The sequence below is a fragment of the Pseudopipra pipra genome, chromosome 3 (assembly GCF_036250125.1).
Source record: "Pseudopipra pipra isolate bDixPip1 chromosome 3, bDixPip1.hap1, whole genome shotgun sequence".
Lineage (NCBI taxonomy): Eukaryota > Metazoa > Chordata > Aves > Passeriformes > Pipridae > Pseudopipra > Pseudopipra pipra.
In genome coordinates this window covers 54,834,633-54,855,810 of record NC_087551.1, presented here as the reverse complement: position 1 = coordinate 54,855,810, position 21,178 = coordinate 54,834,633, and the positions used below count along the sequence as shown (strand labels likewise).

Genomic DNA, 21,178 nt, shown 5'->3' with positions numbered 1-21,178 from the left:
TGTTTCTTACAATTCAGTCAGTGCTGTCCATGTCTTTACCGAGGGAGGGGGGTGGAGGGGAAGAAAAAGCATCAGAGGAAAAATCTACCAACCATAGACAAAAAGCAACAGGCTCATCTGTGTGACAGATGAAATTGAAGATACAATAGACAGGTTGCTATAGCAAGTTTTCTACTCTCAAGTTTCCTGAGAATTATGTAAGATTCTCACCATCATGCTGATCCAACTCAACTACGCAGGTCAGCCACAGCTGCTGATTGTAAGTTGACAGCGGTGGAGAACTTAAATTAAATGGCTTCAGCTGTAAAAAAACCCATAAGATTAGCACCAGCCATTACACTGTTACATGGTGTATCTGTAGTTACAATGATGAAAGGCATGTTAATTATGTCTGTGAAAATGTTTTTGGGAAAAGATTTAATATATGGTACTCTGTGGACAGTATGATAAGCAGCTCAAACAGAAGTCTTTCAGAGGATTAGCTTAAACAGCCCACGTGTTTTGCACAGCACAGAAGCAAGGACAGGTATGACTACCTAAAGCCCATAAGAGCAGCAGCATTAAAGCAGATAAGTTCAGACATGAAAAACAAAATCCTGAGACCTAGCCTGAACATAAGTAATAATTTTTAACACTTCACATCAAAAGTCAGGTTTGCGTCCCTTTATCTGCCACAGTTTTAAACCTGTTCTACTATAATTATGAAAACAAAACTATTTTCCACTAGGCTTTCTAAAAATCCCACATTCAGTTCAAAAGAATGGAAGATATCATTAACAGATAAAACCTACATGCAGGGAAGACTTCTCTTATTTGAAATCAAAATGTGCTTTAAAAAAAAGAAAATCCACCCATAATACAGTATCAGTGCAAACAAATATAGGTGACTAATAGATGAAAAACAAAGAAATGTTCCAGTGTATTTAAAAAAAATTTCCTTAAAAAAAAAACCAAAACAAAACCTTTTTAGCACTTTCACAAAAAATACTTCAGATATTATGTTGACAGTGAAGAGCTACCTAGAAAAAAATTGCAAGAACTAAGAACCAAAATATGAAAGTTTTAAGAATGTGAAGATTCATGTTAGGAAGCCAGATCCCATGTCTTGGTCACGTGACAGTGAACAATTAACAAGAAACAGAAATATTCCTTCCCAAATGGTAGAAAGGAAAATCACAAGAGGGATATCATTAATTGCCACTGAGTGCATAATTTTTCAGTTTATGTTCTCAATTTCTGTTTCTGAACCCCCTACAAGAATCTCCAACCTTAATTCACCAGGGGAAAACTCAAATGCTACTTTATCAGAAACTGCTGTGTGGAAACATCCTAGAATTCTCTACCTGGCCTGCTCACAACAGCAACAGACTAGAAATTGCTGCTGGGCCATTCATAAATAACACAATAATAGGACAATATTGCATGTTCAGTTTCAAACTGAACTGATAAGACGTTTTCCAGTAAAAGTTCAAATAGTTAAAATAATTAGGGGGAAGAAAGGTAATGTTTAATATTACTAACATCAAATAAAGCCATTCATATAATCCAACTATACTTAACTCTTACCTTTAGGCTGTTATTTAAGTCTGTTCTTGCTACAGAAGTTTCAATTACATTAGGACCTGCACAATATATAAGAAGGAAAAAAGAAAACAACATTGAAGTATACATATTGCTGGTAAGTAATGATGTAAATATGGGTTTTCAAAAGACTGTACGAAGACCCTGCCTGCAAAGCAGGTAAATAGTATCCCACTTTTCAGACGTTTAAATTGAAGGGTAAATCACTTGGACATTTCAATATAATTTATAAACTTGGCCTGAATATTCCTTTAAGCAGTTCTGACATAGTATTTCTAGGTATGATTAAATAGGAAGTAAATTATAAATCAAGAATTCCATGTCAGAAGCCCTGAATGTGTACTCTACTACAACAAACCACATGGTATTTATATAAATATATCCCAAGCTTTTCATGGGAGTGCAGTCACGAAAGTACTCAGCTACAGAAAAAGCTGGCTAAGCACCAGTGGCACTTCTGTTATAGAGACTCGAAGTTTAACAAGGGCTGCAGAAACCACCTGAAAAAACAGCATGTTTAATTGAACTATAAAGTTTGCATGGCCAAATTGTTACCATTACCTAGTTTAAATGGAGCACAGCGTCCGTAACACATTGCACTCAAGGCTTGGGCACCAGGGCAAACACATCCCATTGTATTTGTGTGCAAGAAGCCAATGCCTTTTTATGCATGTGTAATGTACTTGCCCATACAATCACAGTAACAGTACTTTCTGCATAAAGATGGATTTTCATTGCATTGGTCTGTTCAAGCCAAGATACCCACATTTTGTTTAGAAACAGTTCTCAATTTACTCAGACTGGGCCCTTCCTTTTCTACAGAAATCTGGTGCTATGATACACGATGAATGTCATCACATAAATAAAGATAACTGCATAGAAGTTGTATAAACAATTTCTCCCAAAGCAGACAATCCATTTAATAGAGTTGCACGTCCAATTGTAGTGGGAGATGTTCAACTCAATACCAGACCTTTTATGCAACCATTCCTCCAGTCATTCTGGATACAGACATGCACGCACTTATCCATCCACTCGCATCCTACCTCTAGTTCTATATGCAGTAAATGGGAAGCAATCAAATCATAATTTATGTTAGAAGAGACCTCCAGAGAATATCTAGTCCATTCTTGTTTAATTAGGTTGCTCAGGGCTATGTCCAAATAAGTCTTTAACATCTCTAAGGACAGAGACTCTCATAACCTCTCTGGGAAACTTGTTTCAGTATTTAATCACCCTTATGGTAAGAAAAAATTCCTAATATCTAACTGGAACTTTTTGTTCCCATTTTATGTCTGTTGCCTCTCCCCCTATCATCATGCACCTCTGAGAAAAGTCTAGGCCCATCTTCTGTGTATCCTCTGATAAGGTGGTTGTAGAGAGTGCTACAATTTTCCCTTAGCCTTCCTAGGTATGGAAGAACACACGCTACTGGGAAGAAGAAGAATGCACACGTGTTTGTACATACACAAAACACGAAAGGACTAAACCAGAAAAGTGAAAGGGAAGAGTAGAAACAGACCTGTGTCTATACACTGGGGCGTGAACAAACACAGAGGAGACATAAAGCAGGTAGGAACAAAAGCAGGACATACATATTTGTATTTGGTCACCAGAGGCTTCCCAATCACAGTAAGATTTCGCTGTCCAAATGGTCTCTCCCTCTATATATTTGGTCTGGCAATTTAATGTAATTTATTAATCCTCACAATATGCTCTTTCAGTCATAAGCTCAGTATTAAAAAAATTATGCAAGAAAAGCAGTTTTTCACAAAGACCATGGACTTCAAAGTTACTACAGAGAAACAATGGAAAAGAAGGAAGTTTATAAATAAGCAACATAGGATCACTCTGTGCAAGAAGTATTTTAGGTTACCTGTCATGACAGCTCTAAACATGTAATACTGCTTGGGCTCCTACAACCACTCTAATAACAGTACTAACCATCTTACAGACTTTAAATGGAAAAATTATGAACTTCACCCATCATAGTCAAAATTTCATATTAGGATTGCAGTTCAACATCACTAACAGCCACCCACTATAAAGTCAGTTCTGCATCACTGAATTTTTCAGTTCTCAAGTACACATAAACAGGGCAAATTTTTGAAAGGCATTTTTTGTTTTAAAAAGCATAACTCAATTTCAGTAAGCGTTCACGGACGATGTCATCATATGTCAGTAATGAGTTCTTGACAAAACTAAAAGAATTGGCCTTTTTTATAAGTTTTTTTTTTAATTGGAAGATATGAACCAATATTGGGACAGAGAAATCACAGTCACAATTTTTAAGAGCAGCAACCAAACAAATAATGAAGTTCTAGAGCCATTAACTGCTACTTCTGAAGCAAGCAATATATAAAAGCTTTTTTAAGCAACTGACCATAATGATGCTGTGGAGACCAATTTAAATTGTTATTGGGGTTTTTTCAGTCTTGCTCACTTATCAGAATCACAGCGGAAAGCAAAGAACCACCCTGAGGTGGTGAACAGGAAAACTGCACAGGTACAGAAAAATGAGTTCTGCACCTTGGATTTTCATTACACTTGTCTCACCCCAAAGATAACATAGACCCACTGGGACAAGGGAAAGAAAGTGAGTGCAACTTGGGAAAAAGATCAAACAAGTCTGCATCTGTCTTGGTTTACGAGAACTGAGGAGCAACTGCCACCATAGATTAAACTGCCACCATAGATTAAACTGCCACCATAGATTAAACTGTCTTGTTTTCTCAGATGAAAAGCAAGACTTCTGCTAGGCTTCCCAAACTGCAGGTAGAGATGTTGAGTATGGGTGGTGGCATATTCAGGCAGCATGGAAAATATGGATGTATCTCCCATGCCTTCATTTACTTAGTGGGTTTGGTGAGTTTTTCTCAGACTGCACCCTTTAATGACAGAGCATTCTACTGTTACTGCCCCTCCTTCTATTCACAGGAAGCAAGCAGCTGTCAACAAAAGCCACAAAAAACATCACAGTAAGTGTTCATCAGATCTCCTCCCAAGGTAAACACCATTCTTTTAAAAATAATTAAGTTATAATAATAAATGGTGTTCATGCTTTGTCAACAAAACTATCCAGCAAACCAATCTGACAAGGACAAGAATCCCACAGCCATGGCAGTTCCTGAAGGGGATCACAGGCAAGGCCTGGGACCCCAGCAGGGTACAGACGACCAAGTGTTGCTTACAGCAGCCAAGTCCCCTGGGCCAAAGGTAACCACATCATCAGATTGCTCTGCACACAGACACAATGCAACACACCAACACAGCTCTCTCTCAGGTTCTGATATCCATTAAGAATGAAATGCTCAGTTTTCTCTTCCAGGAGCGCTGCTTTTTGCCTATCTTACGTAAAACAACTTTCACTTCTTGCAACCCGGCAGTATAAATATACAACTACAAATATGGTTCAATTTTATAGCCAAATAGCCAAATTACAATAAATTAGGTAATTCCATCTTTTGCTCTTTATCATTCATATAAAATGCACTTTTGTAAATGTATTTCTACAGTATTTTAGTGGCCAAATAATGTTCTTCAGCATCCTTAGGCAAGTTGCAGGAATATCAGTGGTTAACCTTTATGAACTGAAAGTCTATTTGGACCTTAGGCTGCTACAATAAATCAAACTGCAGGAAAGAAGGTTTTATTTCACAGACAAATTTTATTATTTAATGCTATTATGAAAAATGTACTGCCTACAAGGCACAGATGGGCATAAAAAGCCTAGACAGCTGCCTCCAATTAATCCCCTCTTCTTTCCAAGGCAGGCAGGAGCAGATGACTCCCAGGCCTGAGCAGCCCTTCTCATTCTAAAGGAAATGAAGGACAGGGTAGAGGTAGAAACAATCCAACAAACAGGTCAAAAAGTGTCAGAGAGGGACACAGGAGAACACACTGGACATGCTTGGTGACGTGGAAGTAAGCAGTAAAGTGGGGGAAGATGGTAACAACCTTAAGTAATTCTTATATACAGGATGGGTTGCTTAATGAGTACAAGGCCCTCCCTTCTCCTCTCCCTGTCTGTCACTTCTGTATTGACAAAGCTCTCCCGACAGCAGAGTACTAGTATATCAACACTGCTGTGACAGCACACTGACTTATTTTTCAAGTATGTTTTATACCTGGAAAAGCTCTCTGGCATAAAATAAAGAGGGCTCCCATGCTTTTCAACTCCCTAGTGACACTGCATCTTTGTGGATCAAATCTCTGATCTCCAGGATAAGTACTCAGACACTAAGTGCTTAGCCTCTCAGATCACATCAGGACTCCAACAAAGGTCTTTGAAACCAGAGACCAAAGCTCATATATGTTTGACAACTGAAGTTCATATTTTTATACTACTAAAATATTTATTATTTCTGTGGCATTTATTACCCACACATTTAGAAGACTTTACAAAAAGTTAGCAGTTTCCTCACAGGAAATCAAGTATTAGCACCACCATTTTACAGACAGAAATACAAAGAAAAACAATTAATGTAGCAGTCTGCTGAAAAATTATGTTACTGGTTTTGAAAATTACGAAACTGATTTTGTTTTATTTTACTGACTCCTCCCTGCAAAGCACTTTTAAATACCAAGTCGTTGTAGGTAGTACTCCTATGACAAAATGAAATGGAAGAAACACTTCCCCCTCCCTGTCAGGAGTAATGCTTCCTCAGACATCCCAGGGGCACTAAGCTCATTAGCATTTAAATACATGTGTAAATACCACCAAGTTTAGACAAAGCATACAAGAACTGTAATCTTCTAAAAAGACAACGTCCTTACCTGCTATTCCTATGAAGACTGTCAGACCAAAACAAACAAAGAATACTACAAAGACCAGAACAAAATGCCTTTTGGACAGTGTATATAATCGCATCGGTGCCAGCCTACAGGAAGCAAAAGAAAGCATAGAATTAGTTGTCAGTCACATTTCTAAAGGGGCAGAAAATAGACCCCATTCATTTTTCCACAAAGAAAATGAAACCGAATTCTGAGATAACATGTAACACTAAGAAAAAAATATTAACGCTGCTTCATAGAGCAAGGATAACTACTAGGCATTATTAGACATATGTACGTGCACACGTATCCGTGCTCCAAAACGTAAAAATTTTGCAGATTCTTCTTATGCTAGGGCTTTCTATTGTCCTAAGACTTCAGCAAGAGAAAGCATTTCTTAGAGGGATAAAAAGTTGCATTTTAGTTCATACATTAATAATTTAAACATCCCAGACACCACGTCTCCTGTAATGACAGCTTAATCTAAAGGGACTGACATCACTAACAACTCAGTTATCTGCACGGGATCCTGATGAGTTTTATGCACTCTGCATATATACATCATCCCTTCAGGATCATCTCTAACAAGGAGTAATGCAGAACTCCAGATCTGCTAGATGTGCATGCTCAGGCTTTGAATTCTCATCTGAACTCCACCAAAGCTTGGGAAACAGAAAACTGAACTTAAGTTTATTATTAGACACTTAAATACAAATACACATACAAGCAAGGACATCTCTTCCACAACTATTTGGTGCTTATCATTAGGTTAAAGACAAAACAGAGAGGGGAAAAGTACTGAAAAGACCAATTGCATTCTCTTGGAAACGAGTAACTTCTAGTTCTGTTGGCAGGGAAATAAGATCAAATAATTAATCCTACATAACACATCTTCCTTTTTGTTAAATGCGTAATTTCTAAAAAACACAAATCCAGCATTTTCCAAAATAAAGCCAACATTTCGAGTTATGTCAGAACTGAGCCACCACATAACTGATTTTCTAGTGCTGTTCCAGAAGGTTCGATCATAGAAAGCTGTACAGTTTATATGGAAAAGCTGCTAGGACTGGGAGGGTGATGGAATGGTGCTGGTGTTTTTCAATAAAGTTGTATGAGCATCATCCTGGAAAGAAACGAAACCATAAGACTTTAATGGTAGTGCTCCCTTTTGGCTTGGAATAAAACTTCTTTTCACCAGCTGAACAGTGCTCTTACTGGTTCATCACATTAATGAAGAATTGCAGAAAAGGAGCTGAAATCCCTTCCACAAGCCCAGCCTGAACTCTGAGACCAGGTACCATGTGTCTGCATGCATAGCAGCCCTTATAAGCAAGGCAAACAAATCACCAATACAAGGATCTAATAATAACAACCTCCATTTTCTTTAAAAATCATTCTCTCCAAACAAAGCACTACAAAAAAATTACATTATTCCTTTCTTGTAAAGTTTGAGAGATCCAAACCTTAATTTAACTCACAAAGGAGGTGAGGAAAAGAGGAAAACCCTACAGAAATAATGAGAACTACAAGTAAGTAACTGTAAATGTTACAAGTCCTGCACAAACCGGCAGTGCAGGACTCCAGGCACAGCACCTGCAAACACAGAGTAACTTGCCTTGCCACATGCCCTTATGCGCGGCAGAAACTCTCCATTAGTCTAGAATTCAGAATAGCTGATTGTACAGACAAAAAAGGCAAATCGTACATGAAATCATCACAGACATAAATAAGATCAGATCTCTGTCAGAGATCATCACACAGAAGTCTCACAGATAAATATGATTATAAGATGACATTTAATAGAAGCAATTAATAGAAGCATTTCAAACCAGAACTTGTCTGCACAACTTTTGCAGGGATATAACTACAGTATGTTTCTTAAATCAGTGTCTTAAAACTTCAGCCTTTATGTACTTAAACCACGTTAAAGCTATTCCATCTGTACTAGTACTTAAATAACTAACTAACCAAGGTGCATCTTTCTACCAGTTTCAAGTGCTTCTTCAGTTCCACAAATGACCTGGTATTCCCTATCTAACTAAGTATATCAAGTATGAGATACTATCTTGAGATGCTAAAGTACTAATCTTAACAGGAAAATTCTTGATATACAAAAATTGTGCCTAAAATGCTGACATGCTTAAACTAACTATAAGGGTTCATCTGGATACCAAGTATTTCATGGCAGAGTACATAGTGAGGATGTCTCAATACACAGAAATCGGGTCTGGATGGGAAAGTCCATGGATCGAGAATAGCTGACAACTGGATGAGTATTGTATGTTTGCAGGGAAGTTCAACATATGCTTGTGCAGTTCTGAACAGCTTACATCTGGGCATCCACTTAACAGCTACAGCTTGATGCAGGATACTTCTGACATGCTGTACATATTCTCAGTTCTTTTCATAAGCTTCCTAATTTCCAAGTTTTTGCAGACACTTCAAAATGCATAATGTGAACATGAAAAGCAGCTCCCTTTCCATAGTCCTCCCTCTCCAGGAAGGTCACCAGAGTTCCCCCCCCCAGCCAACACAGGATTACAACTATTGGCAATTATCACCCTCGTTTGCTCATATACCAGAGCACAGATGGGCTCGCGAGCTTTTGAAGAAACATGTTCCAGACATTCTTTATTCCAGCTCCTCTCCAGCTGGTGCAACACCTAGTAGTCAAAATGGGAAGGTGTGCGCCTACCTAAGTGATGATGGTACCTAACAAAGACCAGAGACGAGGGAGAGTAGGGACATGCTCTGTGTTTTCCTTTCTTTCATACTGGTACTCCTCAAGTCTCATCTAAGCCACTGACTGAATGTGCTGCTTTACAGGTCAATAAGGCAACGTGGATACTTATTATTAAGAGGAAGTGTAAGAACTCAGCCAAATCTTAACTACATTTCTCGTGAGTGCAAACAACAATTTACAGCATTCCTATCAGGTGATGCATGTTTCACTGCCCCTCGCTGCAATAACAGAACTTCCTTGTGTGGTTTCGAGTGCCTCATTTCACCTATCACCAGTTGACACACAAAGCAGATTAAATGGTCTTCCCATATGTTCATTGCTAAACATCTGCCTTTTGGAAAGACATTACATAAAGTTTCTGAATACACAGAAGTGCAAGTTGATGATCCTCCACTAACAGCTTCTTTCTCACATCTGATAGGCCCAATAAAGAACACAATGTTTGAAACACACTCATGGGAAAATCAGAAAAGGTTCCTTACTCTGGAAGCATCTGTTCAAATGAGTAAAGAACTGTGCTTTGCTTTACCAGCAGAAGATGCTCCCTAGCCATGGCAGTCAAAAGCTCAGGACTAGCCATCCAAGTGTCTGCAGATCTTTCAGGCAGCTTTTACTGCCTACATTGAGCTTTATCTTAACTCAAGGGTACTTTATAATTAAATTATGTCTGAAATTAACTGCAAAGGAGCAGAAAGCACTGAGATACAAACAGAGAAATATTACGTAGACATCTCAAATAGTAGTAAAAAACTAAACTGCATTAATGCAATCCGTGGTAAGAGTGAACTTTGGAAACACACACTCCTAACATCTGCAGTCTTTCAGTACCCATTTATATGTGAGATGTAAAGGTGGGTTAAATCTTGTTCTTTGAGTAAAGTTTTGGCTCAAAGTTTTGGCAAAATGTTTCTCAGGCTATTCCTCATCTTCACCTCTCATGCCTGCACAACAAAGTCTTTGGTAAAGGCCATTTTGAAAAACGGAGCCTGTTATACAGTAGTTTTCACTTCAGACTCTCACTTTACAGAAGAGAAGGCTGTGGCAAAACTGAGATTAACCAGTACATAGGTACAGAGTTGATATTAAAATCAGAAATAACTCGCTTTTATGCACAGCAGTTTTTCTGACATATTAGCCTCAACATCTCTGCCTCCAACTGCTCTTTTCTATTTTAGGCTTACTTCCAAATAAAACCATCAAAACCACTTTGATTTAAATGATTATATATGCTACCTACATTCACAATACTGGGTCTATCCATACACCCTGCACTTCCTCATGGTTTAAAGACATTGCTCGCTTCGGTGTCCCTCAGAAGACCTTGAATTTCTTCTTGCAGATGTATTCCACAACGTTTAATAGCTAATGAGGCAGCACATGACTACATAAAAAGAGGCATAAAATTAACATTAACAGTATTATACAGAACTGCTATATGACAACTCACAGCTGACCATGGCTATGTTAAAAATATTTGTGCACTGGGTGGGTTTGGGTGTGGGGTTTTTTTTTGGTTTTGTTTTTGGGTTTTTTTTAGTTCTTGCTTGCTGTATTCATTTAAGTCTGAATAATTAGTTACGGCTATGGCTCTGTTCGTGCAAAGAGTTATCCAGGAAAACAAGTTTTCCTTTTTATTTTAACAGACAATCTCAGAGTGGAGATACCAGGGGTGGGGGTTGTTCTCCACAGAAAAGAAAAAATCAGAACGTTCCTCTAAAGAGGCGGGTAGTCACTGAGTGGCGAACCACAGCCTCGGAAACATAAATTTAACCCTCGGCGTGCTGATTTCCTTAACGAGAGTTAACGTGTATAACCTGAATTCGATTCAGATTGCCCAAAGAGGTTGTGGAGTCTCCCTCTCTGGAGATACTCAAGAACCGCCTGGACATAATCCTGTGCCATGCGGGATGACCCTGCTTGAGCAGGGAGGTTGGACCAGGTGTGGTCCCTTCCAACCTGACCCGTTCTGTGATTCTGTGAATGACAACATTCAGGTCTTTACAGGGGGAAGAGCCTAAACTACCGCACCTGGCCGGAGCGAGGATTTTCTTTTCTTCTCCCCATCCCGAACCCGGACCCGGACTCGAACCCGGACCCGAGCCCCCCCGCCCCCCGCCCATCCCGATCCCGCGCGCGCTGCTCCTCCCCGCCCGCCACTCACGGCTCCATCCCGGCCCGCGCGCGCACTGCCGGCACCTCCTCCCGGCGCCGCCGCTGCCGTGGCACCACCGCCGGCGGCGCCTCGCGCCCGCTTCCGCGTGCGTCACTGCCCGCCCGCCGCGACCTCGACACGTCACGGCCCCGCCAAGCCCCGGCCGGGGCCCAAGGGCGGTGCTGCCGCCGGCAGGGGGGGAAGAGGGGGCGCTACGGCGAGCCCGAAGGGACATCTGCCCGCGCCCCGCCGGGGCCGCGGGAGGGAGGGGAGGAAGGAAGGAAGGTGGAGAGGAGCTAGCTTTGGTGAGCCGTCCTGGAGCGCAGTCACGCGGCTGGTCCTACCCTGCCGAGCGGGTTCAAAATCACAGTATCACAGAATCAGTTAGGTTGGAAAAGACCTGAGATCATCGAGTCCAACCTATGACACAACACCACCACGTCAACTAGTGCCACGTCCAGCTAAACACGTCCAGGGACGGTGACTCCACCACCTCCTTGGGCAGTCCATTCGCATGTATGATCACCATTTCTGTGAAGAAATTCCTCCTAATATCCAACCTAAACCTTCCCTGGCACAGCTTACTACTATGTCACTATATCTCTGGTCTTATCGCTGGTTGCCTGGGAGAAGAGACCGACCCCCACCTGGCTACAACCTCCTTTCTGGTAGTTGTAGAGGGTCAGGAGGTCTCCCATGAGCTCCTTTTCTCCAGGCTGCTTATTCACACCCCCAGCTCCTTCAGCTGCTCCTCATAGGACTTGTGCTCCATTCCCTTCACCAGCTCCGTTGTCCATCTCTGGACACACTCCAGCACCTCAATGTCCTTCCTGAAGTGAGAGGCCCAAAACTGAACACAGGATTTGAGGTGTGGCATCACCAGTGCCAAGTACAGAGGGACAATCACTTCCCTGGTCCTGCTGGGCCACACTATTTCTGATACAAGCCAGGATGCCATTGGCCTTCTTGGCCACCTGGGATACACACAGTGCTGGTTCATGTTCAGCCAGCTGTCGACCACCACCTCCAGATCCTTTTCCACAAGGCTGCTTTCCAACCACTCTGCCCCCAGCCTGTAGCGCTGCATGGGGTTGTTGTGGCCAAAGTGCAGGACCCGGCACTTGGCCTTGTTGAACCTCATACCATTGGTTATGAGGTCAAATGTGTAATTGCAGCAGGGTAGCAGTAATATTTTCCACATTTCCAGTGCCCTTTTCAAGCTTGAATTGAATCCAGTTTTAACCTATCCATTTTAGGTGAAAAGACCAATGTGATGTATCCATGCTGTACACATGCATGTTTAGTGCCTGTTAGAGACAGCCATCCAGTTTGCAAATGATTTTGTTTACTAGCTCTTTCAGTGGAATTAAAATGCTGTCGCTGTAGTCACCTGCATGCAGCTTTGTTGTATTCAAGGGATGTGATTGATGTATCATGTTTGCAGAGAATTCGGTCAGCCTGCAAGCACCAGAAATTAAATCCTAGGAGTAAGCGACTGCTTTAAACACACTGCTTAATAAAAATCTCTAGACAACACCTCAAACTACTTTGTTCCTGCACAAATGCTAGGATAAAGTTGGATTTTTGTTCTGATATTCTGTTAAATGTTCTAAGACTGGGCAACAATGATTGTCAACTGATTCACTGGGTAGCAGTGGAGAAGAGTAGGCAGTTTTAGGGATTTAACCAAGCTATATTTTGTACTCATTTTTGATAGCTCTAATATTTGCTCATAGAAAGCCAGCACTGCAGTTACTTAAATGTGGGCAAACCTGGTGTGTAGTCTAGAATTAAATTCAGAGTAACTGCCTGGCTTTGGTGTTTGTCATGTACATAAGGGAGAGCCCCCTTAGGATGATCCCAGAAATGTTTAGATAGATCAGTCAATATATAATTTTATAATTATCTCTTCAACAATCAAATACTTCTATTAAAAGCTTACTTAGATGGTAAGATGGGGGACCCCTGGTGGTCTAGTGGTTAGGATGCAGCACTCTCACCGCTGCAGCCCGGGTTCAATTCCCAGTCAGGGAAACTCCCTCAGGCAGATGGAGCTCATCAGCCCTGTAAGGCCATCCATCTAAGAGAAGGTCACTCTAAAACAAACCTTAGGATTAAAGGGTGAGCTCAGTTCAGCACACACTGTGTCTCACCTAAAAAAAAAAAATCCATTGCACAGGCTTGAAGGGTAAAGACCTTTCCCAAATCTTAGCTCGCGAAGACTGGCCATACTCTACTATTATAGATGGTAAGATGGTTTTATTTCATTTACTTTTTAAAAGTACTTAACTTCAATAATATTAATTTCATTCCATTGCCTTATGGACAGTTATGTCCATTACTGATGACCTGTGGGACCCAGTATGTCTCCTGTGTAACACCACTGAACCTAAAAGAAACATGCTGGAAATTAATTCAGTTGTTGATACTGGATTTATCCCATCACTTAGATCTGTGGTTTATGGCACTGATGATTATTTAGTAATCTCATTAAAAGGCTGTCTTGAAAATATATAATACCAATTCATGAAGAAAAGGTGTTCATACATTTTAAATCAACAAGAATTTTAACTGTAGGGAAGAAAATAAAGCTTCAGGCAATCAGGACAACTTAACAAGCAGTATATGCTCAGAACCAGTTAGCACTGCTACGCCACACTTTGAAGTCATTAGGTCACAGGGGACTATGACATGCACCGTGTAGCTTTCAGCACACTTCGGGCTTCTCCAACAAGTTCTCCGTGGCCAGAAAATGATGGAATGGTTCCTACAGCATCTGTGACCATTTCCAGTGTTCTGGGAAGCGCAGTTGCAGAGTTATGACTCTCTGAAGTTACACTGCCATTTATGTGCACACAACTGAGCTGTTTGGATGACTGCTCCAAACCCTCTGGCACTCAGGTGTCTTCACAGATGTGAATTTATTCTCCTCAATACAAAAATACATTCTTCTTGTTGAACTGGCAGAAAACTTGAAGCACAGAGAGACTGAGCCTTGCCAAAAGTCACTTGAGAACAGTGTGGGTGGCATAGCTTGTCATCCAGTTCACTTCAATTAGCCACGGAACCACATTTCTCTTTACCATCTACTAGCTTTCAAAGGCTTGTGAATACACTGTAAACATGTACGTTGCACACTATTTTTTTTTGGTGAAAATTGTATCACTGAGTTTACAATCTATACACTTGAAAGGAAGGCACTGCAAAACACTTTCTCCCCACAGAAGCAGTCAGAGTCTCACTCTACTTTGTTTCTTGCAAGAAGGTGCCACTCAGTGCCTTGTCTGACCTGCTCTGGAATGAAATAGTGCAAGAAGCTACTGTCTGCCTCATCTGTTGTAGGAACTGGGCAGTGTATGATGAATGAGGCTAGCAAGAGGAGGTTGGCTGATCTATGAATAAGCAGGCTCGATGCTAGCTCAGCGGGGATGCTGCTTACACTAACCACCTTAACACTAACGCTATACTTTCTTGACCAGTTTATACTTTCATGACTCACACGTACAGCTCCAGGTAACAAAAGGTGAAATCCAGCTTCGCTGGAGCTGGAGCTCTTTGATTTTTGCCAGCACAAATGTTAGTGCAGTAGAGTGGTGAATCAAATAATGGAAATTATCTGAGCGCAAAGTCACTCAGGAATCAGTTGCTCAGTCACTGTGCAAATACAGGACTAATTGTGGGCAGATGAGGAAGAGAGCAGAAATGTGTGACCAGGGAAATGAGAGCTAGGATGGCTTCTTCCAGCCACAGAGCCAGTTGGTGGGATCTTAAAGCAATCATGAAGCTACAGTGTTAGTTTCCTCCTTCTGTTTCAAGCCTTCTGGCCACAGCTCTGTAGTTCACATGAGGGTCATTCAGGTTCTTCCCCCAGTTGCCAGGACCCAGCAGGGAGCCTTGGAAGAACAAGAGAGGGGTACTAGCTATGGTTCGAAGCAGCCACTGAAGATCATGCCTGGGTCTAGGCTGGAATTTGACTACAGTTCTCCAGCAAGGTCTTGTTGACCCCATGGCTTCTCACAGACTCACACTTTGAGCACTTGGGAAAGAAATTAAGAATGTGGGAAGAAGTGTATACTTATCACAACAGCCCTCTCTGGCAACTTCAAGTTTCTTCTCTGAAGCACATGGGTACTGGTTTCTCTAGGGAAAAATTAACAGTTTCTCTTTATTGCCGAGCCAAACGGACTGTTCTCTGGTCTTTTTGCCAAAGGAGCAGAACCACAGAGAATGAAATTTTCCCACATATTTTGAAGATTGTCTATGTTTTAATGAACTGGAAACACTAATAGGAGATGCTGAGGAATTAAGAGTATCGGTATCATCTGTAATTACCTCTTCTGTTACCTGTATAGCAACATCAATCATTACTTAAAGCTGCAAGTCAAATAGTATGTTTCATCATGTCCTATATATAGTCTTTTCTTTTTGATGTACAAAATGCATATTATTGCATGATAGGAATTTAAAATGTATCCCTTATTTAAAGCAGGGCAGATGGTAGGTCTTTATCTCAAACACTGAGTGTTATTACTAAATTCAGGATCAACACTATGCTTCCCTGTGTAAGCTGATTGGCCAGGGGGACATGTTCATTAACCTAGAAATTGATTTTTCAGGAATACCATGTCATTATTTGTAGTTATGCAACTCTGATATCAGACCACAATTTGGCCACCCTCCTGCTCTTTCCCCTCTATCAGGTAGGCACTTCAATTGCTTCCCTTCCTATCAAAATGGTTCCAGCAAGTTGTACTCTTTGACATTAGATAGGAGATAGAATTATGAAATTCCCATTGAAAAATAACTGCCAGCTGATTGGCCTGTGTCTTCTGGTAAGCTTTGGTATCTCACTGCTAACATGTCGAACAGATAAAAATGTGTTTTGGTAACATTGGTACTAAGCTCTTTTCTTACCAATAGTCTACTTAAAACAGTCTAGTGCAGTGGGGGAGCTGTCATCTGCCAGCCCTCCGTCAGCTCTCCCTGCCCTGCCATCCCAGCCAGGAGGCATGCTAAGAGAGGAAGAAATATGTTGGAGTGGGAGGGAGAGACACCAGACAAATGAATAAACTGTTCATTCAAGTGGCTTGTTTGGAGCACTTTCTCAGTGGCGTAAATTAGAAAAACCCTAAAGTTGCTGCAATAAATCTGATGTGCTTTATGGCAGTCCCCATGACTGACAGAAGAGTGTAACACTTCTGCCTTCTTGGAGTTTATCTACATCCCATGGTGTAATACAGGCTAGTCTTCAGTGCACTTGAGTCCAGACCAACCCTGTATTTGGGTTACCAATGAGGTTATTTAATATCACACCCATTAGTCTGTAAGTATACAGTCTCTTTGACAAGCACAACATGCAGTACCATGTCTGCTGAAGGGAACTATTAACCTAGACAGATGGCATTCATCAGTGTGCTGAGCTATGGCTAGCCCTGCTTTCTCCATCTCTCCCAGATGACTGAGTAAACTAGCACTTGCTCGTGGGGAAATACACCAGGAGGCACAAGGTAAAGAATATTTTGGGCTGTTGGGAAGAACAAACTCACTGACATAGACAACTTTTCCTCTCTATAGTATGAATGAGACTCCTGGGGCTCTGCTGAGTGAGGTTGACGTAGCCTGGGATGGCTGAGGACTCTGCCAAACTTAGCTGTCCCCTGTGCCCAATGAACACGCTGCTCACAGACAGCTGCTGAGCCACATGTTCAAGAACACTGTGCTCTAAAGGAAAACATCACCAAAAGATGTCACTAAACTGGGACAGCCTCAGAGCTGAATCAGAAATGACTCAGCCATCCATGCAGCAAGAGGACAGTTACTTGGGATAACAGCTTCATCAGCTCTCTCTGAGCTAGATCATCCCCTTGTACTGAGTCCCCTGTCACTGAGAATGAGCATGAACAGCACAGCATACAACAAGCACTCCTGAGTCAAGAGTCACAAAGGGGACTGACTGCTTGGTGCTTTTCCATTTCTGTATCAGCTCTGCTCCAAAGCTTTCCAGTTTTGAGTTTTCCAGTTGGCATTCAGAGAAGGCTGTCCTCATAGAAATCAAGAATAAGATTGCAGCAGCCAATTTTTTTTTCTAGGAAATACTGATTACAAGTACCTCATGGCCCCCAACCCCTTTCCCTACAGCTTAACAGAGTAGATCACTCCATTTCTGAAGAGGCAGTGGAAACCATTAATTGATAACTCAATAGCTTTGTTCCACCAGCCAGAGAGAAGAGTTAAGGAGACAGTGGTTGAGAGGCTGACATCTGTAAATACTGTGTGTGAAAGGGAAAAATCACATGCTTTTATATGGTTTTACCATCTTTTCATTTTATTGGTCTGGTTTAAGGTATTATTTTCTTTTAGTAACCTGATTATTTTAGAGAACTTCCTTGGCTTGAAGTAAAGAAAAGCCACACAGAATTTCCTTGGTCAAATTTCCAAAATTCCCTCTGCTGTCAGAGCAGTAAGTCTCCACATTACATCTCCGTACTCATTTATAACCTGATCAAACATACTGAGTAAAATAAAGAGGGAGAAGAGGATCAAGTATCTAATTCTCCTTCCTATAAGTGAGAGTTGGCTGTAAGAAGAATGCATGGTTGCATCAAGAAACCTTCCTCCTTACCAGGAATCTGAAAAGCAGGTGCTGTGGTTACATCCATTCATAATACTGAAGGGAGACACTCAACAGAACAGGAGGTATGCAGTGGCAGTAACAGAAACTTATTTTATACCAGTCACTTAGGTTAAGATCTTGAGAATGCAAAGAAATACTAGCATGACTTTTAAGTCAGGAAATGTTTCCTTGCAAAGAGTCCATTTCACTCTAGGTGACCTGTAGCTGATACCTCTTGGGTATATTGTCCCTGGAGAAATGGCAATCTAGCACTAACTGTACAAGCTCATTTGATTTGGTGAGGTAGCATCTTTTCAATACAGAAAGTCCCTCTCTACACCCTAAAGTCATAAAAATGTTTCAAGAACAAAATGTTGGAGAGCTTGAGTTTTGTCTGGAAATAAAGATGAACCAGATGCCTCTCTCGGGACCTTTTAGTTGTTAATTCAACAGGCTTATGTCTCCTTTCTTCATTCTAGTGCCAGTATTCACTATTGCGCTGCCAGATGCACACAGGTACATTTCCATCACTCCTTATCACCTCCCATGGCTTCTTACACCATACTCAGGTACAAGAAGCTGCTGTTTTGCCAGGAAGGACCATGGTTTTGTTAAACTCTGCCAAGCTGTTAGGCAGTGTTTGCAAAGTCTATGACCCTCTGTGGTCTTTGCTGTTGTGAACAATGAGACGAATTCAATCTAATGGACCACCTACCCCTTCACTGGGAAAAACAGACACAGCATACTGAAGTAAAATGATTTAAACAGAACAGCTAGGGCACTGTGCACAAACGGACTGCCCAGATGCATAGAAAAATAGAGCTGGAAGAGAGCTCACAAGGAACCTCATCTTTTCTTTTGCCTCGGGAGAGCATCTGCCAGATGTAAGACTTTCTTGGCATGCATTTTTCAAAAGTTTTAAAAGGTCTCAGTGATGGAGATGCTACAGCCTCCCTGGACAACCCTTTCTATAGTCTTTTACCATCCATCCCTTTCAGAAATTTTTTCTTAATATCTAATATGAACTTTCATTTCTTCAATTAATATTACTCTGTAATGTTTTGTCCAAGGTGAAATGAAGTTTCTCTTTACAGAAATTCCTCTTCCTCCAACTTCAGTGTTTGTGCTTTTGGGGGACTAACCCCAAATTTTCCTCACAGCTATGTTTTCTACGCTTTCAATTATCCATTTCTCTGTCCTTATCCTCTCTTCCACTGGCAGACCCTTGAAGTGTGATGCCTAGAACTGGATATAGCTCCAACTAATGTCTGGAATGTTGACTAAAGTAGATGGTTTAATTCTCACATCTTATGAACTGTGCTTCTGCTGTACACCCCAAATTATTACCTTTTTCACATGTATAAGATAATGTCATTGTTGAAAGAGTTTATTTTATAAAAGATTATAATTTCCATACTTTTTTTTTACAAAAGTGTTATATAACTGTTCATTCCTCAACCTGTATTTTTGTGGCTGAAGAGCATTCATTCTCTGCGTAGTTCCTGGCATCTGTTTCTCCTGAATTTCATTGTACTTTTTCAGAACCTTTCACCAATTCAAAAATTCTTTTCATCTATAACCCAGGCCTCCAACAACTTAGGAGTCCTTCCTATCCTTTTGTAATCTCAAACCATCGATATTCTCCAGCCATCACTGGTCAGTCATGGAAACAGCAGACAGGGCAAGGCACAGAAAAACGTGGGTGTAGCCCATGCAGTACATCTGTTCCTTCTAATCTCAACCTTTGCCAACTAGTCTGATTTCCTGACCTATTCCTATCCTATTCCAGTATTGTTTCACGGCTGCTCAACAGAACAGAATCACATTCCCCTGTAGAAGAAATCCCCCTCGCTTGCTACGATAGCATAGAGGAATGCAGATGGAAATTGCCTGTGTAAGGTGAGGGTAGGAAGAGAGGCGTCGGGCTTTCTGCCAGGGAGGCACTGCCAGACCACATCCCCCGGGCAGAGCAGGCCTGAAGCAGCCCCGGGACCGGGCGGCCGCTCCCGGGCACTCAGCCGGGGGCTCCTCGCGTGATGCCCGGCACCCAAACCCCGCCCGCCTCCCGAGACGGCCCCTGCTCCCCTCCGGAGTCCCGGCCGGAGCCGCGCCCGGCAGTACCGGTAGTATCGGTCATCCTTGTAGGGGGTGAGGTCCTCCTGGATCTCCCGGTAGGTCTCCCGCACCCGCCTGCAGAAGCGCTTAACCTCGCCGCACAGCGGGCTCCCGAAGGCGGCGAAATCCGCCTCCATGCCGCCGCCTCAGGGCCCGCGCTCCGCCATGGAGCCCCGCCGGAGCCCGCCCGGCGCTGCGCGGCCGCGGGGCGGGGGCAGCGCAGGAGCCGCAGCGGCAGCGGCCGGGGTGGATGAGGGGGCGGGGGATGCAGGGACGGGAGATGCAGGAACGGGGGATATAGGGGCGGGGGATGCGGGGGGGGGGGGATGCAGGGGCGGCGGCAGCGGGGGCGGCGGCAGCGGGCCGGGCCCTCAGCTCACGGCCCGCTCCCGCGGGGGCGGCGGGAGCCGCTTCAGCACCACGGAGAGGGGCGGCCGGTGCCGGGAAGTGAGCAGAGAGCTCCCATTACCTCTGCTGAAAACATCGCTCTCTCTTTTTTTTTTTTTAATAAAACTGTTTTGTTCTTAAAAGCATGCCAGCTCCATGTAAAATAAATGTCCTGATGTTTATGGTTTCTCTTCCCCAACCTAGGAGATACGTAAAAGAAATTCTACGCTAAATCCACTTTTCATGGTCATGACGCTGTAAATACTCCAAAACTAAGAATGACGCTGTTTACATTGTCTAAATCTAGAAAATCTGAACTGAGCTCTAGTCAATTTGCAGAGCGCCATGTTAGCTTCATTCACATTAAACTTTTCTTCATAAACCATTTCACATTTAAACTCTTTTAAATTATTCTATCAATTGAAGCCTTAATTTCCATTAAATAGTGACAATGATGGTATATCTATATTAAAGACAAAATCCCCTCTACTATGATATGCAATAATTGTTTCTAGAGGATATAAAGACAGGAGTCTGCTGTACTGCTCCTCCCATGTAAATATCTCCCCTGTTGGCATTCAGGAATGGGGGCTGGGTTATTTCCCAGCCTTGCCGCTAGTCTGTATTACATACTAAGACTGAAATATGCATTTTTACTTAAATCGATCTTTCACCAATATGTGATGACAAGAGGTTATTCCTGGTGGTGCAGTGGGGGAGGGACAATATGTCTTCGCCAGCAGGTGGGAGAGAGAGGAAGGTTCACCTCTGACTGAGAATATCTGTTTCCTACTTATGAATATTTCTAAGCCTG

At 42.0% G+C, this 21,178-nt stretch overlaps 1 protein-coding gene across 3 annotated transcripts in view; it reads right to left on the bottom strand.

Annotated features, from left to right (window-relative positions):
- The window catches only part of TMEM181 (transmembrane protein 181), a 35,637-nt gene extending 15,359 nt beyond the window's left edge, over positions 1–20,278 (bottom strand). Inside the window, exons 1-5 of one of the 3 annotated variants that reach the window (XM_064649261.1) lie at positions 11,259–11,330; positions 10,335–10,478; positions 6,358–6,461; positions 1,567–1,622; positions 211–301 (exon numbers count right to left, since the gene is read on the bottom strand). In XM_064649261.1, coding sequence (XP_064505331.1) covers positions 211–301; positions 1,567–1,622; positions 6,358–6,461; positions 10,335–10,336 — 253 coding nt within the window. In that variant the 5' untranslated portion in view covers positions 10,337–10,478; positions 11,259–11,330. Of the gene's footprint in view, positions 1–210; positions 302–1,566; positions 1,623–6,357; positions 6,462–10,334; positions 10,479–11,258; positions 11,364–19,983 lie in introns of those variants that run through there. The other 2 variants (XM_064649259.1, XM_064649260.1) reach the window with 2 other exon arrangements.
- Positions 20,279–21,178: the final 900 nt, after the last annotated feature.